At 57.4% G+C, this 27,976-nt stretch overlaps 1 protein-coding gene across 1 annotated transcript; it reads right to left on the bottom strand.

Annotated features, from left to right (window-relative positions):
* Positions 1-217: 217 nt before the first annotated feature.
* On the bottom strand, positions 218-27,155 carry LOC103548241 (guanylate cyclase D-like). Its single transcript, XM_070626631.1, is given in 17 exon segments — positions 218-565; positions 4,691-4,769; positions 5,879-5,885; positions 6,109-6,203; positions 7,046-7,132; positions 8,113-8,287; positions 14,254-14,273; positions 14,276-14,430; positions 14,869-15,032; positions 18,001-18,149; positions 21,270-21,419; positions 21,730-21,827; positions 21,829-21,884; positions 22,096-22,272; positions 25,098-25,194; positions 25,882-25,966; positions 27,089-27,155. Coding segments are annotated over 17 exon segments (1,770 nt in total). The 3' UTR covers positions 218-456.
* Between the last annotated feature and the right edge of the window lie 821 nt (positions 27,156-27,976).

Genomic DNA, 27,976 nt, shown 5'->3' with positions numbered 1-27,976 from the left:
GCTGAGCCCAGAGCCCTCATTTGCCTGGCTCCAGCTCCCGGCCCCTGTCTTGCTTCTGCCTGTAGCAGCTGTGCCACCGGGGCAAACGGCCTCCTCCCTCTGGGCCTGGGCACCTTAGCTGTACAACTGGGGCTGTGTTCTTGACGCCAGGAACAATGAGCTTTATAACAAGGAGCTCTCAGAGTCAAAATGATTTGTCAAGAGCAAAGCGCTGCATGAGAGGGGTGGAATATTTCTATTTTTATTGTTTTTGCGTCAAGAGGCAAGTTTGCCCCTAGGAGTCATACCGGAACGCATCCATTACTGTCGCTCCAGCGCACTTGCTAATGAGCACCCAGTTGGCTTGAGGAGCTCAGCGAGAGGATTCTTTGAGGGGAATGGAGCGGGGAGGGGTTGAGGGTGTGCAGGCGCAAGAGTCTGGCTGGCACAGGCCCCTGCCCCACCCTGTCCCTCTCCTCAGGGTCCAGCCGAGGCCTTCCCCAAGCTCCAGGGCCTGGCTGGGCACTGGTGGGCTTGGGCAAAGGCCATCTTGATTTCTTGGTTTATGAGGTCTTGCCAAGGGTCCCTAGGGAAAAAGGAGAAACAAGAATAACAAACCCACCCCCCAGAACAAGAGTGGTAGTTGCTGGAGCCCACAGCTGCTTACGAGGAGCCCCTTTCACCCCCTCGGCTCCTCCTGGGCCCTGCAGCAGCCCTGCCGTGGCCATCCCAGCGCCCTCCGCACTTGGAACCTTGGGGACCAAGGCTCAGAGAGGTGATGCGCTGCTGGCTTGTCTGCATATGTGGCTTCCAGTCCAGAGGCCTCCTGGGAGACGGGGAGCTAGCCCCGGCTCTGTCCCCCGCTCAGGACGTGAACTTGGGAGGCCATGAGGCCACGGCGAGAGGGGCTCTGTGACTCTCCAGGCATGATGCAAATCCGGGGTGGGGACACTGGGCCCTGCACACACTCATTTTCTCCTTTGCTTCCCGCACATGCCCAGAGGAGGGGAGAGCGGGTTATGGCCTCTGTACAGAGAAGGGAGCAAGGCTCCCAGGGACAGCCAGGACCTCACAGCAACCTGGCAGGGGGCAATTTGGAGGCTGGGTGCCAGGGCGAGAGGGGGGAGGAAGGACCACTGTGTGGGCTGTCTCTGTGCCATGTGACAGGAGGCACTTCCGTGGGCTCCACCAGGACAGGGGAGGGGCTTCTGACACCTTACCCCAATCCGCATCAGCCTCCCCAAACACACAAATACAAAGATTAGTAACTTCTGCAGATACGGCAAATACAGAAAGTGAGGATAAAAGCATCTTTAAAAAAAAATCAAGCTATAGCGCACAGTTCTGGTAAAAATTCGGTAACTGCCTTGTAAACACAACTCCAGGACAGGCGTGCATCCCGGGGCCGCCCTGAGCCCTTCCCACAGGGATTCCAAGTGTCTGCGTCTGTTGGCCTGTCTGTGATCTCACCTCCAGGTAGGCGGAGGGGCATGTGGTGGGGTTTCCGTATGTGTGTGTACCTCGTGCCCAAGACGAGCGCAGTGTGTGTGCTCGTGTGCGCACGCCCACATGCGCGTGCACGGTCCCCTGTGCGCCCACCTACCGGCTCTGAGCACGTGGGCCGAGGCGGGTGCCGATTCCCGCCCTGCCTGCCTGGAGGCCTGCAAGGCTCCCAAACCGGGTGGAGCTCACTGGGGCTGATCTCCACTCTCCTCCCTCCCTGAGCCAAGAAGATGAAAACATTTCTGGCACTTTCTAAAGTTTCTGTCCAGGAGTGGGAAAGTCATCAGCTGAGGGAGTTGGGGATGACACATGGCTGCCAGACCTGCCGGTTCCCACTCCCAGGACGGGCGGGCTGGGGGCTGGGAGCCGGGCTGCACGGCCAGGGCCCTGCGGGGGAGCCGGCGGGGGCTGGAGAGCCCACCTTCTCTGCATCCTGGGCATAGGGGACCTGCAGGCGCATCGTCGGCCAGGATCTCCTGGGGTTTGTGCAGGCGGGAGAAAGTTCCATAAACACATCAGCAGGAAATGTCAGGGGGTAACAAGTGCTATGGGGGCTGCAGCGCTGGGAGATGGGGTAGAGGGTGACGGCCCGGCTCCATCTAGGGTGTGTGATCAGAGCCACCTGGTGAAGCAGGCAGCATCAGAGCTGAGACCTACAGGACGGGAAGGGAGCAGGCCAGGGTGTTCCAGATGCAGGGGACAGTGAGAGCAAAGGCCCTGTGGTGGGAGGAAGTTCAGTGTGTTTTAGGGAACAGCGAGGAGGCCCTGAGCAGGTGGTGCGTGGTGGAAGGTGGCAGGAAAGACGAGACCGAGGGGCAGGCACAGGTCAGCCGGAGCAGGGCCTCAGAGGCAGCCTTGAAACAGTTCGAGCCTGAGCCTCAGAGCAGCAGGAAGAACCCAAGCGGGTTACACGGGGAAGTTGTATATTGATCATGTTTGAGCTTTCTTTAAAAAAATCGCTGACTGCCAATGGAGATGAATGGAGGGGCCCAGTGGATGAGGGGAAATGGCAAGGAGCCCCCCTCAGTGGGCCAGCAGAGGGGCCCACATGGAGGTGCAGAAGGCAGCAGGTTGGGGTGTGAGGGACGCAGAGCTGTGGGACGTGCTGAGGATCCCAGGACAGCGCCTGGCCCTCTGGGTGAGGAAGGTGAGGCTGTCAGGGAGAAGAGAACCCTGGAGCAGGGCCAGGCTGCGGGCACAGGGGCACCCAGTGGGTCTGCAGAAGGCATTGCTGAGGGCAGCCGCGGGAGCTGCAGGGCCTGGAGCTCAGAGGGGCAGCGTCGGAAGGGCAGCCCCAGGGAGGCGCCCTCTGCAACCCCAACATTTAAGGGTTGAGGGGAGGAGAGGAGCGGGCAGGGAGCCCGCGGAGAATGAGCTGGAGAGGAGGGAGCACGGCCGGGCGCCGAGGAGGCCGCGGAAGAGAGTGTTTCTAGGAAGAGCCAGCGCAAAGGGGAAATTCTGCTGAGCTGTCGGGCTGAGAACTACAACTGCCCACGGATCTAGTGACACGGGTGGAGGTCACCGGTGTCACGGAGCCTGGGGGCAGGTGGGGGTGGAAGGCAGACGCAGGAGCAGGGCAGGGAGTGGGAGGTGAGGAAGTGAAGCCAGCGTCAGCAGACGGGCCTTCTGAGAAGCACAGCTCCTGAGCGGAGGCAGAGGTGGGGTGGGTAGCAAGGGCGCGAGGTCAGGGGACAGGAGGGCAGGAGAGGAGGGCTGACAGAGAGGACCTCGCTGGACGGGGAAAGGGCACGAGGGGCCCAGCCGTTCTCCCCAGGGATGGGAGAGCTGGGGCTGCTTTGGCACATGGGGAGGCCCAGGGAGGACAGGGACCCGCCACAAGTCACACAACCAGCCCCATCCGTCCACACAAGGACTGTCCAAAGGTTGCAGGCCCCTGGGCTGCTGGTTCTGTGCCCAGGAGGCTGGCGTGTCCTGTGTGTTCTGCACCCCGGCCCTTCTCCGTACGCCAGGGTGGGCCCGTCCACGCCCGCCCCCTTGCTGGACGCTGCTGCGTGTTGAGGGAGGGCACTCAGAGATGAACGGGGACAGCTCCTGTCCCCTGGCACTGCTGTGCCCTGGGGTCCCTGGGGCCCCGAGGCCTGGGGGCACCTGACGGCAGGATGGTGTGGAAGTGGCTGCTGTAACCGGTGCCTGCAGCAGCCCTGTCCACGTCAGCCCGTCCGCTTGGAGGACGTGCAGCCTGGGCTGCCTCAGCGCTGGTCTTTCCCTAGGAAGCCCATGTGTCTCCCACGCATTTCTTGTCCTTGAGAGATGGGAGGGGGCAGCCCTGCGTTGGGGGCCATCCTGCAAAAGCTGAGAGGAGCCAGCCGGGAGTTCCGATAAAGGAAAAACTCTGAGCAGGGAGCTCTGCCGTGGTGCTGCTGTGGGGGCCGAGCGGGGCACTGCCCATCCCCAGGCTCAGTGTCCCAGCCGGGGGAATGAGCCCGTGGGCCGCTGTGGGCCTCGGGGCCTTCTCACATCTGGGAAACTGTAATTCTCAGCCACTGGCCACACCTGTGCTCCTTGCACTCCGGCCCTCTGTGGACTGTCCACTGCTTGGGTGGAAGGGAGTGAGGAACAGCACGTCAAAGCAAAACGTTATCGCTTCCCCCCCACAGCATCCCCGTGTTAGGATGTGGGGTCCCAAAGGGCAGAGGACAAAGAGAAGAAGCAAGTTGCTGGGCAGGCGCAAGCGCTCAGAGAATCTGCGTCATTCGGCCCTTACAATGTGAGTGCCCTTCGGTCTATAAATTCCTCGTCTTCAGAGATCGTCTGAATGGCGACAAATGCTCGGTGATATTTGTTAACACTTTACCGCAACCAGCTCAGCATGGGCAGCTCCTACGTGATCAGCCACAAGCGGAGGGTTGAGCTAATCGTGGCGCGCCCGCGTGTCGCAATCCCGACGCTGTGTGTTTACCTAGCGCTCTGGACAATCTGGGGGCCGAGAGCACGCGTCAGGAGGCGAGGTCATGGAGGAACAGGATCCCACCCACAGCGAACGCAGCAGAGACACCTGCGGGAACCCCGCTGATGGCTCACCGGCTGCCTCAGGAGCAGGAAGATGCGGACATTTAATCATTAAAGAATTCTGTATTTTCCACGTTTTCGACACTAGGGCGGGTAATACTTTCATAATCAGAAAAATAGCAGATATCAAATTTCAAGCTGAAGAGGCTAAGCTTCTGGAGAAATTCGTCTTACTCACCCAGGTTTGACGTCCGTATGTGTGGGGAGGGGTCTGGGGTAGCCTGCCTTCCCCGCCAGCCAGGTCTCCTCCTCCACCCCTCCCCCTGGAAGAGAGAGGAAAGGGCACGGAGCAGAGAGCGGGGCAGCGGTAGGTAGGCAATTCCAGTGGCTTGGGGGAGAGCAGCCTAGAGCCTGGAGGCGGGCTGTCTGGGTCCGAATCCTGGGTCTGTCGCTTGCTAGCTGCGTGACTTTGGCCAATTTACTTCACCTCTCTGTGCCTCAGTGTCCTTAATGCTCCATGGAGTCAATGCAAGGATGAAATGAGTTAATATTTCTCTGTTAGGGAAATAAATAAGTAATGAATCACAAATTCTAAGACCAGCAGCTCTGGAATGCTCAGATGCCACTGAGTCTGTGATCTGTGAGTTTCCCCAGCCATTGAAGGACCTGCTGGCCTCCCCTGGGGTGGGAGGGCAGCTGTCTGGAGGTGAGGAGTAGAGGGGCAGAGGGGCCCTGAGGTCAGAGCCAGCTGGTCTAGAGGTTCTGTCCCCGGCTCTGGGCCGGGGATGGGGATTGCCCCTTGGAGCCCGGGGCCGGCCTGAAGAAGCTGAGGTTGGTGCGCTGCCCTCCCAGCTCCCTCTCGGCATCCCCAGGCCTGGCCCTAGCTGGGGAACTGGGGGAATGAGAGGGGGTGGGGGAGGAAGAAAAGTCACTCACAGGAATACTGTACCATTGCCTTTATTGAACGTTAACATTAAAAAAAGAACACAGAGGTTACAGGGCCGTCTCTGCCTTTGAGGTGCTTGTGGGCAAGTGCCACCCAATATCGTACCTACAGCAGCAGAGGGCGGGTGGTGGCACTGCTGGGTGCACAGAGAAGGCATGACAGTTACTGCTGAGAGAAAGGAAGAAGAGTGCTCTGGGTCAGGGCAGACTTCAGTGAGAGGTGATGTCTGTGCTAGGGTTCTGAGGGATGAGTAGGAGCCCAACAGTGCTACGGAGAAGGTGCAGGCTTGGAGCCACCAGACCCAGGATACAAGCTGTGTGATTTTGGACAAGTCATTTTGCCTCTCTGATTTAATCTCCTCCACTATAAATGGGAACATTGATCCTCCTTTCACTATTGCTGTGAGTAATAAATATCTTAATATATGTTGTGTACCAGCGTGCTGCCCAGGCAGGTCATCAATAGAAGTAACTGCTCTGCCCTGGCCCTTCTCCTCATGAGGAGCCAAATGAGGGACTGGCTTCCAGGAAGAAATGTTTCCTTAGACTTTGGGGAGTTGAGAGGACGTGGAAAGGTGATCGACTCCATCCCCGACTTCAGGCAGGAGTTTCCTCCAGCAACATTAGTCAGACGAGAATCTCTCCCGCTGCCCATAGAAACTGGAACTTTGGGGACTTTTCCCACCAAGCCCAGGAAAGAAAGTGTCTCACCTTCGTCTCCGTCTGGCCTCTGGCGTCAATTCTGTAGGCTTCATCCAGGCTGAGCAGTGTCTAGACTGTGCTCCTGCTGACGTGAATTCTGTACGCTGAGGAGAAATGTGGGAATCAAGTCACCACCTGGTGGCAGCGTACCGAGTGTTCGGTAAAGTCATTAAGAGCCTGGAACAGCCCCAGTTCCAGCCAGTAATCACATAGTTCTGTTCCATGCGATACTCTTCACTTGGCCTTCTTGGCCCTCTAGTAGATTGTCAGTCATTAAACTAGAGGCCTGGAGGAAAAGCAAATTACAAAGATTGAGCGTTAAGAGGCACTCAAGATGAAGCCAAAAGCACTAGGAACACCGTTTCTCCTTGCAGGGAAGCCTATGGAGGCTGAGTCAGGGCAGATAAGCAGCTTTTATTTTTCTTTTAAGAGCAGGTCACCCCAATAGGACCACCAGGTTTGGTTATGCAGGATGTGCACTGAACAACATCATGGAGCACATGGCCTATGCGGCCACAAGCAGAGGTCCTAGGACTTGAGCTTTTTCAGCTGCTCTAACCAAGAGTCAGAGTGACTCCCGCTGCCAGCAAGAACCGACGATGGCATTTAAAAAACTGGAAGGGGTCTCCTTGTTATATAGATGGGGACACAAGATATAGAGGGAGAGCATTCTGGGCAAACCAGGCGGGGCCAAGGCCAGGACCATGGTCTCCTGCCTCTCCAGTCCTCGTTCTCTCTGCTGCTTCTCCCATGAATCCTCACAAAAACCCTGCGAAAAGGTAAAAGAACTGGGGTGGACATCCTCTCCCTCCAGTTGCTTTACTGACACCTAGGGGATGCTGCCACCAGGCGGAGATTTGCTTACTAAGCACCGTTTCAAAGAGCCAGGCTGCAGGGGTCATTGAGAGAGTCCTTCCCGGGCAGGATAGAAACACGAGACCCTCACACAGCCCCGTGCACTCCATCCGGGATGCAGTGTTAACAGTGTCCCCAAAGAGGCCCGTGAGCCCCACGACACCCACCATGCAGAGCCCTGAGGTGCAATGTGCCTGGTGAGCTCCAGCAGGCCATGGCCAGAGAGAGGTCCCCATGACAGTCTTGTCTTTCCCCACGCCCACTGCCATCCCCACCCTGCAGCCCGGGCTCTGACTAGGGGTGAGGATAAAGCTATCTGGAGTCTCTATGACACCCAGAAAGGAGATGACCTCTGTGCCAGGCTCTGGGCAGGGGGCGGGGGGACACAGATAAATCGGAGTCAGTCTCTGCTCTTGGGGAGCTCCCAGCCCTGCAGGGGGAGATGGGTAAACTGTGAACAATGCGGTAAAGAGTGAACCACTAGAGCCGTGCCAGTCCGGAAATAAGACTCTGACCCAGCTCAGAGGGCTTCCTGGAGGAGGAGGAAGTGCATGAGCTGTGTCTTGAGGGATGAGAAAATGAGTGGGCAGGAAGCAGCAGGTGCAAAGGCACAGAGGCAGAGGGCCCCCGTGTCTGAGGGAAACTGCAAGCATTGGAGTATGGATGGAGGGCCAAGCGGAGAGGGAGCTGAGCTGGAGAGATTAGCAAGGGCTTTGCAGACCATGGAGGGGAGTTTGGACTTTATCCTGCAGGTGAAACTACGGAGGGAGGAGGGAGCCGGGGCATCAGAAGGATGTATTAGAGACCCTGAGGTCTCGCCCAGACCCACCCAGCAAACATGCAGTTCGCATGACAGCAGAGGGTCCCTGTCCTGCCTCTTCCATCAGACTGCCAGCTCCTCAGCATGGATGTAGATGCCCTCGACAGATGCTGAGACAACAAAAGGAAAGATGTGTGAATCTGAGCATCACAGATTCTTTGGTTTATAATATCTTAGAACCTTAAAATAATAGAAGAAAGAAAGAAATGTAAAACCTTTGTGTCATAGGGTTCTAGAATCTCAGAATTCCAGAAGCATGCCACTGAGGTTGCCCCAGCCAATGCCCCAGGCAGGGTTGGGGAACTGGTCTGGCCTGTCACCCCGGCCCCTGCCCATACCTGAGTGCAGGCCAGCCCTGATGCGAACGGGCACGGTGGGCGCATGCCTCATCCGGAAGTCGCCCACAGAGCTGAGGGTGTCCAGGGCCATGTTGGCGAGCTCAGCCGCATGCCGGCTCCGGTTGTGCCGGGGCAGCCCCAATGCCACCATGTAGGCGTCCCCGATGGTCTTCACCTAGAAGCCACAGCCTTCATGCTCCAGCCCAAGAATACACCTGCTGGCCTGTCCCTCATCAAGCACGAGGCCGCCTCGGGGAGCCCCTGACTGGTCCCTGGGCCACAGTTCCGTCTCTGCCAGGCCACCCGTTCCGGGCTCTCCGGCAACAACTGGGTGTCACATTTCAGATGACCCTGAAGTGTGGGTGACCACACCTGTCTCGGCTCCTCAGACCCCAGGCCACGAACAGACCTGGGCGCCCATCTGCACCACGCCCCAGCGCCCAGCAGGGCTCCAAGCTAGAGAAGAGCACGTACATAGTGGATACCTTTCCTCTCTCCCAAACCCCGGGGGCCTTCCCAGGTGCAGTGGGGAGAAGGCAGATGCTGGAATCAGATAGATGTGGATTTGAACCCTGGCTCTGCCCTTTACCTGAGGCAGCCCACTTCACCCATGTAGGCCTCAGTTTCCTCTATGTGGCGCGTATTTTAAAGATAAAGTATGGGAAGAACCAGGCCCATCACAGATGCTCCATAAACGGAGACTTCTGTCTTTATCGTCATTGTCATTATTTCCTTGGCTAATGGTTTTGGAGAAGACAAAACCCCAGAATCTCGGAAGCAGGAGGGACTTGAAAGGCTCCCATCTCCCCCGGCCCCAGGGCCGTGCTGGCCAGCTCACGTCTCTTGACAGGAAGGGCCCTCCTCTCGGGGTGGTTGCTTCTCCCTGCAGGCAAATGTTGAGTTGCATTGGAACCTGCCTCTCACCTGCTGGTCCCAGCTGTACCTCCTGAACCGTCTCCACAGATCTTTCCCAAGCGCCTTCTCTGTTCCGAAGGCCCTGTTCCAGGTGCTGGGGACGCAGGTGTGTGTGGTGGCCTTCTCCCCTGCCACAGGCCAGGCCGGCCAAGGAGAGGACAGTGACTCTACCCCGAGTCTTCCGGTCGGCCCCAGAGCCCAGCTCCCCCACTGCCGCTCCCACAGCCAGCGCTCATCGGCGGCACCCGGGCCGGGCAGAGCCGTCCCTCTGGCCAGGGACACCCACTCTCCCTTAGCACCTGGCGGACAGTAATAATAATGATGATGCTTTTGCCTGCCCATAGGAGGCGCTGTAATTCAGTAAATCTCACACGTTGGCCATGGACTGTGCCTTCTTCCTGTGTCCCCACAGCTCTCCCTCACCCGGGCTGTCCCCAGCCAAACACCGGGAAGTGACCTGCCCTAACCATGCACATTCTGCTCAGACACTGCAATCTGCTCCTGGCCAACCGCCGCCATGATTTGCAGAATTTCCGGACTTCTTCCGAGCAGTCGCTCCTGGTTCCCCACACTTCAGCCACACGGGAACCTCTCTCCTCCCCACAGAGCCACGTGCTCACCTCCAGGCCTGATCCAGGTCCCTCTGCCTGAAATGCTCGCCCCGGGTCCCCATCCGTGGAGACCGAGCCCCCATCAACCCAGCTCACGCTTCATCACATCCGTAAGATGTTCCCAGTCACCAAAAAGTCACTTCCTCCTCACAGCTGCGACCTCCCTCTCCCACCCCGTCATCCGTCACCTGTCATCCGTCACCCAGCACTTGTGGGCTGGCAGCGGAGTATGGCGGGGCAGGGGGCAGGGCTACCCCCCACCGAGTACCGTTCACAGAGGAGAGAGAGCCCCCCCACCCCACGCCCCAGGAGGGGTAAAGACGAGCAAGCCTGGCTTTCCCTCTGCCCGCCCTCTGCTTCCCCGCCCTCTGCTTCCCCAGAGGAGGAAGAACGCGTTATCGGAAGGGCAAGATTGGAAAAAGTGCCCCCTTAAATACACGTACAGCAGTTATAACGTGCCAGCCACTGTGCCAAACCCTTTACAAACATAAATGCATATTTGATCTTCACAAGAATTCTGTGAGGTAGGTAGCCTTACTATTGCCATTTTGCAGGTGGAAACTGGGCCAGAGAGGTTAAGTCACTCTCCAATGTCACACAGCACAGATTTGGACTTGGTCAGTCCAGCTCCGGAGCCTGTATGCTATGCTGCCTCCTGATGCACATGGCTTGGGCCTGTCTGGCTCTCTTTTGAGAAGAATCTGTCTGCTGCACAGGATGTCCCTCTGCTCCTGCCCAGCGCTTGTGTCTGGGCCGGGTCCTGCCTCCCAGAGGCCACCGGGAGACCTACTGCTCCCTGGCCCCACTTCCAGCCCGCCAGCTGGGCAGCTGCAATTCACCTGCAGTACACCTGCTCCGGGGACCAGCCTGCATCAGCTGGGTGACTCAAGGTCCAGGCTGGGAAGGAGAAGCCGTTGAAAGCCCCATGGTGGCCACACATCCAGCCCACACTCTCCAAGATGCTAAGCTGCCCACTAGCCCTCCCCCTGCCTGCCACTGAGCTGGAAGGGAGAGTTTGGTGCAATCAATAATCATCCCTACAATCCCAATGAAAGAAGGATGACCAGGCACAGGGCCCACTCTCTAGGAGCTCGGACTTGCAAAGATGGCCACTCAAAGCCTCCTGGCGCCGTGGACACTCAGGGCTACCAAGGGCTGGGGCTCATCGTTCAAGGCTCTGGTCCTTTGCAGACGGGGGAACACAGGTAGAAGAGAGCTGAGAGCAAAATTTTCCATGCTAACAAACACAGCCATGAATTCCAACTCCATCACTGGCTTGCTGTGTGACCTTGGGTGAGTTGCTTCCCTCTCTGAGCCTGTGTCCTCACCTGTACAGTAGGGATAATGATCCATCCCTCTGAGGGACATTTCAAGGGTTAAATGACATACCCTGTGATAATCCCTAGGCCAGGCCTGTCCTCTGTAGATGCTTAACCCATGCTAGTGCCCGCCACCCACATTCTATGCTTTCAGGGGGAGGCCTCATCACCTGCTCTTACTGGGTTGTCGCTGTCATTGTGTTGATGAAGGAATGAAGGACGGCACTTCCTCTCACCTTGCTTAATCTGCAGGGGATCCCAAGCCATAGGCACTTTCACTTCTGTTTTACAAATGGAAGCTTGAGGCTCAGAGAGGTGAAGTGATTTGCCCAGGGTCACTCCGCAGAATGGCTGACAGACGCACCCCCGGGGCTGAGCGGCTGGGTAGGTCCTGTCCTCCCCCGCAGCCCACATGGGCTCCCCTCTGGAGTTATGTCCGTAAAAGAGCTCGCTCAGCGCCTGCTGGGAGGGAATCACAGACTCCTGTGGAATCAGGAAATGGTCGCCTGGCTGCCTCCCAGCCCAGGCCGGATTAAACAGCGGTAACCAGATCCTGCTGGGGACGAGGGGAAACCGAGGCGGACGGCGTGAGTGATGAGAGACGAGCTCGCACATGGCGAGGAACGGGTCCCCTGTCTCCCCACATCTGGAGGGGTGTGTGGACCTCGTTTCATTTCATTTTGTTCTGCCAGAAAGACGCAGACCTCTTGGCCAGGGTTCAGAGCAGATCAGAAGGTGTGACTCAGAGCTGGGAGGGACACGTGTGAGAAAAGATTAGCAGGGGAGGAAGAGACGAGGCCAGGGGCGACTCAGGGCACATCAAAGCCGCGGGGCTCAGCGAGACCAGATGAGGAATCTCTTCCTGGGGCCCCTGGGGCTGGAGCGGCTCTGGAGGCAAGAGGGGAACTCAGCCAGAATGAGAGACGACGCCTCAGGACAGCGGGCTGGGGTAGGAACGTAGGGTCTTCAACGGGAGATGGGAGGGAAGCTGCATCCTTGGAAGGTCAGCGGCTCGGGTCTCCGCAGGTCAGTGTTGGGCAATGTGGTGCAGTGGACAGAGCCAGGTGGCACGGGTGGACATCGTGGGTCCCTGTTCTGGCTCTGCCGCCTACCAGCTGTGTGACCTCAGGCCAGGCACCTCGCTCTCTGGGCCTCAGTGAGCTCCTCATTTGGTCTACATACATTTCCTGAGGCCCTGCCGTGTGTTGGACATTGCCAGGCAGTGGGGACAGAGTGATTATGTTGGAACCGTAAAGTGTGGCTGTGTCGTCCAGGGGTAGTTGTGAAAGCACCAACAGGCACTCTGAGCCACTTCTGGGAAGGAAAGGAAGTTCACCTGAGACCAAGGTCATCTGAGACAAGGGAGAGCAGTGTTCTGGGAGGAGGGAACAGCATGTACAAAGGCCCGGTGGCTGGGGAAAGCAAAGCACATATGCGGAATGTAGAGGCTTCAGAGGTGGAGTGGTCAGAGATGCAGGTGGGGAGGTGGGACCAGCTCCTGAAGGGCCTTATGGGCCACTGTGAACTTGTGGCTTTATCCTGAGGACGTCCGTGTCATGGGGATGGTGAGGGCCCCTGGAGCAGGGTCTTGGGACCAGAATGTCCAAGTTCAAATCTCAGCTTCACATGCCACTGGGAATATGTAATTAGACAAGCCACTTAATCGCCTGTTTCCTCATCTATAGATTAGGGATACCAGCACCCACCTCACAGACCGCTCAGATGATTAAATGGGTTAATACATATAAAGCACTTAGACTACTGTCAGTTATACAGTAAGCACTCAATAAGTACTGGCAATTATTGGCACTGTGCACAATGCTGTCAGCAGGGTGCTTAGCCCCTCGGAGAGTTAGTTCTCTCCTCTGAAGCTCGCTGTCCAGGCGCCCTTCCATCCTGGCCTCAGCCCTGCGCCTGGCCCTCCCCTGTCGCTGTCTCCTTGGTGGGCTATGGCCAGAAGTGGGCTGGCGGGTCCCAAAGGAAGGCTAAGTCCAGCAGAGCCTGAGTGTGGCCGTCTCCTGGGCCCTCCCTCCCCACCTCCCCCGCCTGCCATGTCTGACTCTGACCCAAGACCCCAGCAACCGAAAGAGGCAGGTTGGGACGGGAGAGTCCCCATACAGGGGAGGCTGAAGAGCGTCGGGGCAGAAGGCTAGCAGGATTACTCCACAGTTTACACAGCGCTTCTCCAAGGGGAACAGGACCCGCCCATCGTCCGTGAAGCCCCGGGATGGGACGGGGGTCATCATTCCTGTTGCAGAGATGGAGAAACAGAGACCCAGAGAGGGGAGACCATTTGCCCAAAGCCACACAGAAGGTGGTGGCCTGACTGGGACTCCAACGCAGGATGGAGAGGTGCACAGGGACTAGCTCACGGAGGGTCTTGACGGCTCTGCCAGGACCCCTGCCGCCCCATCCAGTGCTCCCACCCACCCACCCACTCCCACCACTGGCCCACTTCACGTCCAGCCATCACAACCCATTCAGCGTTCCTCTCACTCACCAGGCCACCCTCTCAAGCCTCAAGCTTTAGCACGTTGTTCCCCCATGGGTGCCTGGAGCAACCACATCCAGACTGGACAATGTTAGGGAGACAACGCCTCCTCCAGGAAGACTTCCTCGCTCTTCACACGTCTTCCCGTAGCTGGAGTGGGTGCTCTGCCAGCCTGCTCTGCCTCCCCTGATCATTACTTTCACTGTGAGCTGTCTTCCTCTTTCACCTGCAGCACGGAGGGCTCCCTGAGGACAAGCATGGGAGGTGACCCATCGGTCTCCCCTCGCCCAGCACTGGGGGAGTTTATTTCCCCACCTCTTGAGTCTGGGCTGGCCTTTTGACTTGCTCTGACCAACAGAATATGACAGAGAAAGCAACTTGCCCAGTCCCAGCTTAGACCTCAAGAGGCTTCTGTGCTTCTGCCTTCTCTCAGAACCCTGCCACCCGTGCAAACGATTCCAACCAGCCGCTGGAGGATGAGGGACCACGTGGACCAGAGCTGAGCAGTCCCAGACAAGGCTCCAGAGAAGTGAGCCAGCCCAGCCAAGATCCGCAGAGCCTCCTGTGTCACCCACTGCTGACCACAGATGCACGAGCGAGTCCAGCCGAGTCCAGAGAACTGACCTATCAGCTTGTGAGCAGTAATAAAGGCTGATCATTTTATACTACTGGGTTTGGGGGTGATTTGTTACACAGCAAGGGCTAACTGATAAAAACACAAAAATAAACAACCGGAGGTAAATGTACGTCACAAACACTGTAGTAAAGGAAGGAGAGATGGATGCCAGCCTCCTGGTACTCTCACCTTATACACGTCGTGGCTGCCAGAACAGCATGGAACAGCGTGTAGAGGGTGTTGAGCAAGGCTGCCACCTCAACGGGCTCACTCAGGGCCGAGATGATGGTGAACCCCACGACGTCGCTAAAGTATATGGTAACCTGGTCAAAGTGCTCCGGCTCCATGGTTGCCCCCATTTTAGAGCTTGAGCCACAGACCTGAAGGGGCGGGAAGAGCCAGAGTCACAAGGTGGGATGACCCCCTTTCCACAGTTTGAGGTGAGAGTGGGATATTTAGGGGAAAATTCTGAGTTGAGCGTCAGGAGATCTGGGACAGGTCTGCTGGGGTGCTGGGCAGCAGCTCTAGCTGTCCCTCTCTGGACATTACTTCTTCTGAAGTCAGATGGGGGACCTTGGGCCCTCTCCCTGTTCCCAAGGGAGAGAGGTAGCAGAAATTCAGTACTGCATGCCCAGCACAGTGCCCGGCACATAGAAGGGCTCTGTGGGAACATGCTAGATAAATGAACAATGAATGAACTGAATGAATCCAAGGGGTCCAGATTTACTGAGCGCCTGCCGTGTTCCAGCTCCCGCGCTCGGAGCCACTGGCTAGAGGCAGCGTCAGGCCTGAGGGGCCACTCACGGAGGGAGCATCTGGAAGAGCAGGCTCTCTGTTCTCTGCCTCTCCAGCTCCAGCTCCTCAGTCCGCTCCCGGACCAGGTCCTCCAGGCTCTGGGAATACTTCTCCAGCATCCGCGGCATAGAGTCAGCAGGACTGGTCTTGTTGCCTTGATTGATGCTTTTGAACTGACGATGAAACGAAAATCCCAATTTATCCATGGAACTCAGCGCCCTCGGCCCTCAGCATGGGAGTCTGGGCCACAGGAACGAACCAGAGGGAGTCCCTGCCTGGAGGAGCTGGATCGGTGGGGAGCAGGCATGTGACAGACACGAGGTGGCAGCTCTGACAAGGGAAACCACACACAGCTGGGGGGAAAAACGGGTTAGTTCTGTGTGGGGTGGACAGGCAGGGAGAGGACTTCACGAAAGAGCCTGTGCCCAGCACAGCATTACTGTTAGCAGACAGTGACCCTGCTGCCCTGGTTCTCACAACGACACTGTGGAATAGGCCTTCTTTGTTTTTCTTGAAGATAGAAGGATGGATGGATGGATGGATGGATAGATGGATGGATGGATGGATGGATGGATGGATGCATCAATCAATTGATTGATAAATAGACAGATAATAGATAGGTGGGTGGATATGACAGATGGATGGATGGACAAGTGGATGGATAGATGGGTGGATAGATAGATAAAAAGAATATCTGTAGATTATTTATATGTATAATCTGTTTCTACCTCTCTACTTCTATTTGCTCCAAAAACATTTTTAAGTACTAAGGAAAATGAAGCAATACCATAAAATAAAATAATAAATGTGTAAGGCCACTGGGACCAAAGGAGAGTAAAGGTTAAAAAAAAAAAACTAATCCAGGAGTGAAGTCTATACGCAAAATGCATGCTACACTTTTGGTCACAATTTTGGATATGAGCTTCCTAGCAACAAAGCAAAGAGGGAAACATAGGTTACACAATCTGTGGAGTCCATGAGACAATGGAGCAGAAAACTGGTTGCTCAAAAGAAACACAGCTGCTGCAGGCACCGAGCAGGGAGAAGTACCTCTCCTAGGTGTTCGTTTGAGGACATTCACGTTTGGTCACAAATCGTACCTTCAAGAACAACCTTACAGGAAATATGACAGCGTGCTTCCTAAGGAGATTTACTAGAAGCTTCCCCAACGTGGCTTGCACCTTTTCAAAGTGCAGTCAGTAGAAGCAAATTCATGATGGTCAAAGTGAAGGGGTCCAGTCCCGTCTAAATCCAGCATCTGAGTGTGTGTGTGTGTGTGTGCGTGTACATGTGTGTATCCAATCTCCATCGATACCACTTCTCTCAACCAAAGGTCTGTAAGGTGCGGAGCGGCAGCGGCCCCCAAAGTCCCCCCATTTTGTATTACCTGTTAAAGGCAGAGGCATAAGCATTAAAGGTCAGTGGGGGTGGGCGTGATAGCTGATGACCTTGAGACACCAAGGACACGAAGCTGACTACAAGGTTACCTGCAAGGAGGGCTCCCTTTCAAATGAAGAAACGAAGGATCTGAGAGGTGAAACGACTGGCGAGGACCTCACCGTGGTGGAACTGGCTTTCACACTTTTATATATTAATCTTGTCATCTGCCAGCCTGCTGAATTATTTTATCACTTGGAATGTTACACTGTTTCCCTTGCATTGCCCAGGAGCACAGTCATAGGATCTGCAAATACCATCATTTTCTTCTTCCTTTCTAATATGCGTTTTCCTGTTTAATTGTGTCGGCTGGTACTCCCAGAACAATGTTAAGTGAACTTAAACTCGGGTCTTTTGACTTCAAGGTCCGTGCTCTTTCTCCAGTTCCTCACCCACTCTCTCCTTTTCAGGGAATCACCTTTTTTCCTTTCGTTTTTTTTTACTTAACATTGGTCTCTCCAGTATGGCAAGTTAGGCCAGAGTCGGTCTTCCCAGGCAACTCTTAAGGAGGCTGAGGCTCGACAGAGAATCAACTTGCCCAGGCCAGCATTCTGCAGGCATCCGGACCCTCAGCCCCCGACGCACTCCCCACCTTCCATGTGCTGTTTGTACCATGTGCCCTTTTCTGCCTCCTCTGCTGCTGGGCCTGAGGCAGCATCTTCCCCCACGGTCGCCTCGCCTTGCTGGCCACGGCAATCTCCGATCTCTGGAAAGAGTCCCTGCTGGGGTTCTAAGAACCAGTTGCTTGTCCCGGCTCTGCACCCACCCTCATGTGGCCACTGAGCGCTCATTTGCTCTGAGGTCCAGATTTCTCGTCTGTGAAGTGTAGACAGTGCCCCGGATGCCAGAGCTGAGGTGGGGAGGGCACGTGGTGAGGCTTTTCAGAGGACACCGTGAGTTTCTCCTCGATCCGTCTTCCTGCCCCTCGCTCCCTCATTGCCTGTCTGGGCGCACCTCTCCTTGCTGAGCCTCTCCTCGGCAACGCGCTGCTGCAGCTGGGGAGTGGAGGGCGGAAGGGGAGGCCTGCGCGTGTCACCTCGGGCTGGATGGGTTGGCCCTGTGGGAGCTATTAGCTGGTTCAGTCAGGCCCACATACTCCACCACCGCCCCGCAAACTCGTACAGGCTTGCCTCGCCCCCTCCCGCTGCAGTCCCAAGGCAGGTCTGGGGGCCCTGTGCCCCTCGCATCCTCCCTTCCCCAACGTGGGGAACCAGTGCTGCCTCCCCAGCCACAGAGGGCCTCTCCGCTCCGGTGCCAGGAGGCCTGGTACAGGGCTGCGGCTCCCAGCACCAGCTCTGCAGACGGACAAACCTGGGTCTGGATTCCAGTCCCACCTCCCTCAGTTATCTTAGGCAAGTTCCCTCACCTCTCTGTGCCTCAGTTTCTCTCCTGTAAAGCCAAGATGATAACAATGCTCCTTAAGGATGGCCACTGTGATCATAAGATTAAATGAAGTAAGCATAGCACTTAGCAGGGGTGCCCAGGAAGGCCCTCAACAAACGTCCAAGGAACAAGGCTCTGGGAAAGCTCTCCTCAAATGGTGGACCCCAGGCCCCACCCTCAGGGAGGATGGTGCTAGCCCATTGCCCTTTACTGCATAGGGTTTCTAGGCCCCAGCGACAGTGTCTGGCTCCCACTGGGCAAAGTGAGGTGAGCTGATCAGCCATTTCTTGTGAGTACCCAGCTCCTCCAGGGTGCACTGACCTGGGGGTAGGTCTGGTCCAGGCTGGGTCTGTCCTCAGGGGCCTCCTCCCAGCACTGCTCCATCAGCCGGATGCACTCAGGTGGCATGTGGTCAGGAGACACCCGTGGCCAGCACAGGGGATGGGGAGACGCCACCCTCCTGATGATTTCTGCCACAGACACTGAGGGGACAGTGGGCCTGAGGTCCCCAGGAGGGCTTGTGGGAGGGGGCTGGCCTGGGGTCCTGAGAGGGAGGACAGGGTAGGCCTGCGGGGGTGCAGGGATCAGGCCCTGAGGGTACTCTTTGGCCCCCTGCTGTGTGCCCCAGAGCCTGCTGGCCAGTGGACCCAGGATGGCTGCCTTCCTGGGTGCCCCCCACCCCCCAGGGATGTGGCTAGGAAAAGGATCCCAGACTAAGAGCCGGGAGTGCGAGGTTTGGGTTCTCGATCTGCCTCTACCTCTCTATGAGATACAGGACAAGGCGATGACGTCTCGGAGCCTCAGTCTCCCCATCTGTGAAATGAGCTTAATGAAGTGCCTCTTGAGAGGGGTGCTGAGGGGGGAGACGATGGATGTTAGGTGCCTGGCACCTTGCAGGCTCTCCCCACCCAGACGTGGCAGCAGTGGCTGCTGTTCTGTCCCAGCGACGCCCAACGCACTCCACTCGGAGCCCTGATGCCGCCCGTGGTGCTTTCTACAGCCCCGCCCCCTGGAGACGCTCTGGGGCCGGCTCCTCACAGTGTGAAGCAACACGGTCTGCTTAGCACCATCAGCGTCTTCATCGTCATTGCTAGTTTCCCACGACAGTCCTGCCGTGGACCTTCCTGTCCGCACTCCGTGTGATAAAGGTGACCAGAAAAAGTTGAGGTCAGAAAGATCAGCGTTCTAGAGCTGGCTCTGCCACTTGCCATCGCTCTGTGCCTCGGTTCCCCCACCGGATAACTGAGGGGAATAAGCCCCCCTCCGGAAGCTGCTGGAGAGCTAGGGGAGCTGAGAGACTCACGAGGACACTGAGAGGAAGAGGAGCTGGGCCCAAGCCCAGGCTTTCAGCAGATTGGGAGGGGACTTGGAGACGATCTGCTTACAGGTGTTATGTCACCTCTCTGAGGCTCAGTTTCCTTTCCCATAAACGGGGCACAGTAACAGAGAGGACCTCAGAGGGCCAAGAGAGGAGAGCAGCTCAGTCTCGCAGGAGGGCTGGGATCCTCCGCTCGTCTGGGAGCTCGTCTGGGATGATGGATTCATCACGCACACACGCGCACAGCTCTGCTTCAAAAGCCTGCAGATGGTGTTGTGATGAATAAAATACGAGTCCATTTCAAAGCATTGCTGATTTCAGACCAGATTTCGTCTTTGGGTGTTTTTCCAGTCAGCAGATATTAAAAGTCAAATAAGACCATGTGAGGCTCCGAACTTTTTGGACATTAAAATGGAGTTCTCATACGCGAACATGCTGGGAAGCACTGGCCCGGGCCAGGCCACTCTCGTGCTCTGTGACGGTGCCAGGCCCACCGGCCACACCCAGTGCATCGCTCCGACTGCTCGGCCCTGCTGATGGCTGAGCGAGGAGGCCACCCCTCCAGCTCCGCGGGAAGATGCTCCCTGAATGACCCCAAGAGATCTTAGGTCAAGAGCGCTGAGCTTGCCCCACCCCAGACCCACTGCTTCCCGCTGAGAAGCCCCTTCCTTCCTCTGAGCCTCAGTCAACTAACTGAAAAGATGCCGCTGACCCACCTCCCAGGCTGTCCAGGGGAATAAGGCATGTGAAGGTGGTTTGGAAACTGCAAGTGCCCTGCACACACAGGATCTTAGAGATGTCATTTCTAAGATGTTTTTCTAACGTAAGTTCTGGTCCCAAGCAGGAGAGTCAGGAAAGAACCTGGGGTCCCCCATCAGCCCACCCTAAAACCCCCCAGGCAGATGTTTGTGTGCCCACCATGGGTCAGGTAGTTTGTCTAAAGCATTTCACTGAATCCTCGTGACCATTCTGGGAGCAGGCATCACGGTTCCCATTTTACAGATGAGGAAACTGAGGCTCGGAGCCTGAAAGGTGCTTCCTCAGAGCCATGAGGTGACTCCGTGCGGAGTGGGGCTTAGGTCAGTGTCGGCTGACGCCTGTGCTCTCAACACTGTACTCCCTGAGACCAGGGAGAGCACGGCCCAGGAGGTCTCAGGCACTGGCCTGACGGCCCAGTCCGAGCGAGGCTGGCCGTGGAGCTCCAGGCCTGGGCCCTGCAGAGAGCCTGACCGGGCGGCGGCCTGAAGGGCCTGCACTGCGGCGCGGCTTGTAGACATCTGCTGGTCTTCTGCTCCCAGCGGGCAGATGTGGGGGGGCGGCTGAGGTGTTGAACAAACAGCCTGACAAAGCCCCTCTCCTTCCCACTCCTCCACCTCATAAATTTGGGGCCTGGAATGCTCATTATTCTCTGAGCCGTGCTTTGAGGGAGAAAGGGAGTGGGGCCAGGCCTCCCCGTGAGTTAAAGATTATCCACTGTGGTGGGAGGGGATGGCGGGCTCGGCTCTACCACGGCCCTGCATGGCGGCTGAGATGCCAGGGCATCTGCGGGCACAGGTCCCTGGGATGGAGCAGAGGCAGCAGAGGGACAACTGGATGAGCACCCCGGGGTCCAGGGAGCCCAGAGAGAGAACACGGAAGGGGAGAAAACATTTCCGAAGTGGGCCCTGGCATTGGGGTCAGAAGAGAGAAACTAAGACCAGGTGACAGTGGGGAAGGTGTGAGGGACTAACCTGTACGCCCAGGAGTATGGGGACAGAGATGCTCTTGAAGGAGCCCACCCTGGGCAGAGAACCAAGCCCCCAAATACTGAGCGGCCGGGCCACATCAGACATGGGTTGGGGGTCTGGCACATTTTATATCGGATCCCCATTTTAAAGATGAGAAAACTGAGGCTCAGAGAGGGTAAGTGATTTCTATAAGGTCACACAGTATGTGATAGAGCTGGGGAAGAGCTGAGGTCTGCCTAGACAAATAATCTGTGCTGGGCAGTGGGTGGTTAGGTCAGGAGCACCTGCGGGCAAGGCAGTGACACTGGTTGAGGAAGGAACGGGTCAGACCTTCCACTTAGAAACCACCATCTTTAGCGCTGGAGCTGGTCAGCTGCTATTTTGGCAGAGTTGCTGAAGGATGCCCGGCTGAAGCCAAAGAGACCCAAGGCACGTGTGTCTGTGTGGTTATTTTCAGGCCTGGATTTCCTGATGGTCAAAGAGCAACTGAACTACGTGGAGACTGCCGTCAGGGACAGGCCAAGGAAGGAGAAAGAGTGCTGTACCTTCTGCCGAGAGCCCCAAGGAGCAGTAGGGCGAGCCTCGAGTGAGCACCTCCTGCAGGATGATGCTGATACTGAAGACGTCTCCTCTCAGGGTGCCCCGCCCGGGTATCCCGGGCCCCTGCACCAGCTCCGGAGCCGTCCACAGCAGCTCTGCAATCACAGGGCAGGGCCACACCACCATCACCACCGGACCACCCAAGTGGGGCTGAGCTAGGCAGATGCTTCACACCTGTGGGGTCATTGCCCTCTCCCTACAGTCCCCCAGGGAGATAGAAGCTTCATTCTCCCCATTTACAGGTAAGGGGCCTGAGGCTCAGTGAGGAAAAGTCATCAACTCAAGGTCACAGCGCAGGAAGAGCCGGAGGACTGGACATCTCCCCTCTCTTCTGCCTCACAAGCACCTGATTTAAACAGAGGCCTCAGAGCCTCCTGGCAGCCCCCTGCCCACTCCTGAGCTGACCTTCTGGGGCCAGCCAGGAGCGGGGAGCCCCCTGAGCCTCCAGGAGCTCCGCGTAACCATGGTCAGTGACCTTCAGTACAAAGCGTCCATCCACCACGGTTTCGGGACTTGAGGCGGCCGTGAGGGAAATGTCGATGGTGCAGATACCGCACGCCCTAGAGTGGACATAATGGGGGTCCATCAGGCCTGTGATGAGCGAAAGGGACCCCCGGTCCTCTCAGAATTCCCACAGACCCCAGAACCCTTTGTCATACCGTTCAGATTTTCCTTAAAAATGGAAAGAGCTCAGGTCTGGGGAATGGAAGCATCTCTCATCTCGCCACCCTCCCCATCCCCCACAGCTCCAGGCCTGGGGAGGGTGCTCACGTGGAGCAAGACCAGCAGGAGTGAGGCCTTGAAGGTCCACCCCAGCGGCAGAGCCTCGTTCCACAGCAGGTCCTCCAGGCTGCCCCAGGCACAGTGCTCCAGAACCACCGTGCAGAGCCCGGGGGCCACGAAGAAGCCCAGGCAGGTGGCCAGGTTCTTGTGCCACAGCTCCCGCGTCTACGGGGCAACGGGCACCGTAGCAGCCCCCTCTGAGAGTCACAGCCGAATAGCACCTATGGTGACTTAAGAAGGGCCTCAAATCCTCTGCCACTCCTGCCATCATGAAGTGGGACCTCCGTCCCGCCCCTCGAATCTGAGTGGCTTCTGTGCCTGCTGTGACCCACAGAACACGGTGGAACGGTCTGGTGCATTTGGGGTCTGAGTCTTAGGAGACTGGCTGCTCTGTTTCCCATCCCTTGGAGCCCTCTCTCCTGGAGCCCTGACCGGCCATCAGAAGTCCCTCTACCCAGAGTGACCCCGCTGGAGAGACCGCATGGAGAGGCCCTGAGACCACCCAGAGCCGGAAGACAGGTCCGGCTGAGCCCGCTCAGGGCACCAAGCACGTGAGTGAGGCCATTCCAGCCCCTCTGAACCAGGGCTCAGCAAACTTTTCTGAAAAAGTCCAGAGAGTAAATTTCTTAGCGTTGTGGGCCATGTAGTTTCTGCCACAAATATTCTGCCGTTGTAGGGCGAAAGCAGCTGTCAACAATACACAACAAATGGTCATGGTTGGGTTCCTACAAAACTTTATTTATAAAAACAGGCAGTGAGCCTGACCCGGCCTGCGGGCCAGAGCTTGCCAACCTCTGACAGCTCATCTACAAGCTGAACACCACTGAGTGACCCCACCGATGCCAGGTGGAACTGAAGTATTGCCCAGCTGAGCCCTGCCCAAATTTCCCACCCACAAAATTGTAAGATATTATAAAATGGTTGCTGTTTTGGGGCAAGTTGTTACACAGTCATAGACAACCAGAACAGCCTACTAAAGGTTCTGAGAAATCCTATGGCTAACCCAAACAATTTATAAACTTATCTGACCGTGTATAGAACCTTTTCTTTTAAGAAACCTGTACTCACACTGCTTGCAAGACGCCCGCCAGAAAATAGCTAACCTAACCTCCAGTCGCTTAATCTCCCCAAGCTGATTTCAGACAGCGGTCACGTTGGACACAATAATAAAATTCACTGTTTGTCAAAGGCATGTGACTCACCAGGGACAGTTCTGGGTTATTTCACGTACTTTCTCCAGTCCTCGTAATACCCCGGGGGGAGCTCATTAGCTCCATCTTACAGGAAAGCCAAGTGTCTCGGGGAGGCCAAGTTCCACCCGGAGTCTTCCTGACTCATCTCCTGCGCTCCATCCTCCATCCCTCAGTGCCTCTCAGGATGCTGACGATCTCGGGGGTGAAGGGGCTTATGTGATCAAGTGATTGGAAGCTCCCCAAGGGAAGGAACCCCGTCTCTCTCTTCATGGCTGTGTCCCCCAAACCCAGCACACAGCCTGGCACATAGGCAGTGCTCAATAAATAGTGACTAAACGGGAGGATGGGTGAGGGATGGAGGATGCAGGATGGGGTCCTTCGATGGTGTGGATTGTGCGTGTGATGATGCTGATGGAGGGGACCTGTGCCGCTAGTGGTCATGGTGACGATCATGTTGCTGTGGTGATGTGACTCTAGAGATGCTGGTGTGCGATGGTGACAGTGATGCTGTATAATTGTGACTGAGGTCCTGGCACTGAGAGTAAGAAGGACTTCCTTTCTGAGGCTACCGACTTCCACATCGAGGAGGGCCCCATCCAGACCGGCAGGGGTCTCCTGACAGCACCCCCTCTGCGCCCACTCCCCGCCCTCTGCAGCCCTACCTTTCTCAAGAGACGGAGGCAGGCCTTGTGTACCCACGACACCCCAAATCCCATGAAGTGAGGGGGGCTCCGTGACCCAGAGACTCCGGGGGAGCAGAGAGGGGAGGGTGGGAGAGGCAGAGGCCTGGGGCTGTGTCCTTGCCCCGGCTTGGCCCGGAGCTGGTTGTCACCCTCGCCCTCTCTGCCCTCCTCACTGAGGGATTTCTGCCTCCTCAGCCTCATGCCCAGCCTGCCAGCGAACTCAGAGGAGAAGACAAGGCATCCTTCGTATATCAGTGAGGCCTCCTCTCAGCAGGAAAGAAAAAAGGTGGAATTCCCCAGGGGAGAAGGTGGGAAAGAAGGACAGAAGCCTCATGTTGCTTCCTGTAGAAACGACTAGCCCGGCTCATCCACCTTGAGCCACGGACGTGTGAATCGGAGCCTCAGGGAGCTGTGTCGGAGAACACAGCACCTGAGAAACCGCAGTGTCCTCAGCAACTTTAGAATCTTGTGGTCTAACCTCTGACCTTCCAGTCTCCCTGTCGGCTGGTGGCCCACATGACAGGGTCTCGGGGACCCGGGATCTCCCTGCTCCTTGCCGAGGCAGGAGGAGGGTGACCTAGGCTGGCCCCAGTGCTGAGAGGGAGCCCGGGATGGACCCAGGCTGGCAGTGCCCAGGCCTCAGTGGCTGGGAACTGGTTGTTTTCCATGGTCAGATCACGAACGACGCCAGACCAGGAGCTGGAGCCCTGCTCCCCACTTCCAGATCTGCTGCCGACTGGCTGAGGGGCCCAGGAAAATCACTGCCCCTCTTCGGGCCTCAGTTTCCCATCCTGTAACATCAGTGGGCCTACAGAAGCCCAAGAGGCTGTAAGTTCCCTTGGCTTCTCCCAAAATGCCTTTAGCTCCCCAGGCCTTGGCGTGGCTGTGGCAGAGGCCCTCACCTAGCACGGGGCCGTGTTGGTGGGCTCCTGGGGGGCTGGCAGGCTCCTTGCTGACCCCTGGACCACCGACCTCAAGCTCCCACCATCTGCCACACTTCTTGATTCACTCACACTGTCCACGTAAAGCCTCTGGAGGGAGCAGGCACGTCAAGAGCCTAGACCTGGCCTGAGTCCACGGCCTGCCAACCCAGCCCAGCGCCTGCCCCACCCACCTGTGTGCTCGAGGGCAGATGGATGAAGGTGAGCTCCTGGGCTGTCAGCAGGATCCAGTGGGAGCCCCGCGCCAGCTGCAGCTGCTGGATGCCCAGTCTGGAGGCAAGAGAAAGTGCAGGGCAGAGGGGATGGTGCCAATGTCACTCCCCGCTCAGTCTGGTCCCTTGGACTTGCCACTGACCCAGAGCCCTCCCCTATCCTCTCTCTGTTCCCCTTCCTGTCTCCCCAGCAGTCCCAGGTGGGCTGAGAGGGCACCACCGAGCACTGTCCCCGAGAGAGGCCCTCGGCCCGGCTCAGACCTGGACCAGCCTGATGTGCCTGCTGGTCCCCAGCCTCGGTGTTCCCAAGTTGCCTGGAGGCCTCCTGGGGTGGCCAGAACCCGGGGTGAGGGCTGGGGGTAGAGTGCTTCCCCTTCTCGGATGTGGGAACTCAGAGGACTTCAGACCCAGGAAGAATTGATTTCAAAGCTGAAGGGCCCTGGGGGTCATCCTGGCCAAGCCCTCATTGTACAGATGCGTGGCCCGAAGCTCACGGAGGGATGGAGTGTGGTCCGAGGTCCCAGGCTTCTTCTTCATGTCTCAGAGGGACCTCTTCAGGAGGCACCCGGCCTTGACAGGGCCTTGAGCGAGGCTCAGGGATGGACAGAGTGCTGGGTGGTCCTGAGGTCCTGGCACCAAGGACGGGAAAGCCCCCTGCGGATTGCCGGGGCTGTGCATGCAGGAGAGAGGCCGTGCAGGGAGGAGACACAGAGGGGCAGAACGAGGCTCGGGTGCAGAGTCTCACCTGAAGAGGCAAGCAAGGGTCACACCAGCCAGCACCAGGACGCAGGCCAGGGCCAGAGCCAGCAGGCTGCTCGGTGGCTGCGCACCTGTGGGGGACACAGGGCTGCCCTGAGTCCTGACAGTAACAACCAGACACTGAGGACAGCCCCTCCACTGAGCTCCTGCACCTACTCCTTGGTCCTCCTCTGGGAAATGGGGATGCAAATCCCCGCCCAGCCCCTACCCCGGGGGGAGGCTCAGAATGGCCCCCAACTGCAAAAGTCCTGTCTCTGGACTGGTCATCACGTCACTTACTGATTCCCAGCACTGCCGTCCGGGTTGTTGGGCTCCCTGCCTGCAGGGCCCCACAGATCCTGCTCAGAGCCCAATACAGTCCTGGTCACACTACGGGCTTCTGTCGGCTGACATGTCAGACCCTTTCCCTAGACCGAGGGCAGCTGGACAGCAGGGCCTGTGTCTTCCTCATCTTGGTGTCCCTGTTACCTAACACAGGGCCTGGACAGGGCAGGTGCTGAATAAAAACTGTATATCCACGTCAACTGTTATCCTACTTCTTCTTGCACGCCCCCTCACAGTGGGCCACGCACCACCCATTTTGGCAGCCAGTTTCATTGTCCTTCACTCTATTAGAAGAGCTGTCCTTGCACTGAATCCAAGTCTCCAGCCCTCACGTCAGGAGTTGGGTGTAAAGAGGCTGTTCTGGGCCGCTGGGAAAGGTGGGGAGGGCTGCTCTGCTTAGGCAGCCCCGGCACCAGCCTAGGCTGGCAAGGTGGCAAAACGCCCAGCCCCAATCTGGAGAGAGGACATTGACCTCCGCTGCCACAGACGGGGCCCCTCCCTTCTTCCTTCCTTGCCTCCCTCCCTTCCTTCTTCTTGTTGGAGGATGAGCCCTGTTCTGCTTGGCCCCTGCTGAGGCCCCCGAGTCTGAGTTAAGTCCAGATCATCATAATGGCAGCAAATACCATGTAGCCCTTAGCATCCTACTGTACACTGTGTTGCAGTAAGCACCTCTTCCAAGGATGTTGTGTATTTCAATTCAGTGGTTCCTCACAGTGACCTCTGGAAGGAGGGACGGTCATGATCATGGTTTTGTAGAAGAGGAAAGAGAGAGCTAAGTAGCCATCTGTGAGCGGCAGAGCCTGGGGTCAAACCCAGGCAGTTTCCTCTGCCATCTGGGCCCCTAACTACTGCACCATCCGGCCTCTCACCCTGGATCCTGGGGGGAGGCTTGGAGCCTCGATCTGGGGGAGGTGAGGGAACAAGCACACGGTACATTGTTGAAAAGCATTCCAGGCCTGGGGAGCAGCACGCACAATGTTCTGAAGCAGGAGCGCGACTGTGTGTTCATGGGGAGGGCAGAGCGAGTGGAGAAGACAGAGGGCAGGGAGCAGAGGGGACAGTGTGCTGTGAAGCCCACGGCGAGGACTCTGGATGACTTCCACTGAGGCAGAGCTCCCGCAGGTTCTGAGCAGGGGGGCCAGATCTGCTTCTGTTTTCAAAGGCTCCTCCAACCTGCCAGGCTGAGGGACGGGACAGGGCAGGAGCAGGGAGGTCCGCTGGGAGGCTGCAGCCGTGACCCAGTTGGAGACACTGGGGGCCTGGACCAGGGTGCCGGTGGTGGAGTGGCGAGCGGGGCTCTGCTTCTGGGCAAGTTGTAAAGATGGAGCCCCCAGGTGTGCTGACAGGCTGGGCATGGGGCGTGAGGGTGCCTGAGACCTGGGGAGGATGGGGCGACCGTGACCTGCCGTGAGGAAGGCGATGGGAGGCAGTTTGGGGGCAGAGCAGGAGCTCAGCTTCAGGCGACGTCAAGTCTGAGACATGACTAGGTATCCGGGTGTCTAGCAGCATCCTACTAGATACAGAGTCTAGGAGATACCAAGACTGGAGACGTCAACCTGGGGGCCACGAGAATGGCTAAGACACCAAGAGAGTGAGTGCAGAGAAAGAACAGAAAGGGCCGAAGCACCAAGCCCACAGGAGCCAGCGGCAACAGGTGGGAGCCTCCAGAGAACAGAAAAGATGACTGAGAGGGAGCACCAGCGAGGGGCGCCCTGGGAGGGTCAGTGCAGCAGGCAGGAGGGAGCTGTCAGCTCGCT

The sequence above is a fragment of the Equus przewalskii genome, chromosome 6, assembly GCF_037783145.1.
Source record: "Equus przewalskii isolate Varuska chromosome 6, EquPr2, whole genome shotgun sequence".
NCBI classification, from domain to species: domain Eukaryota; kingdom Metazoa; phylum Chordata; class Mammalia; order Perissodactyla; family Equidae; genus Equus; species Equus przewalskii.
Note: the sequence above shows the minus strand (reverse complement) of the source record. Positions and strands in the feature narration are given on the sequence as shown.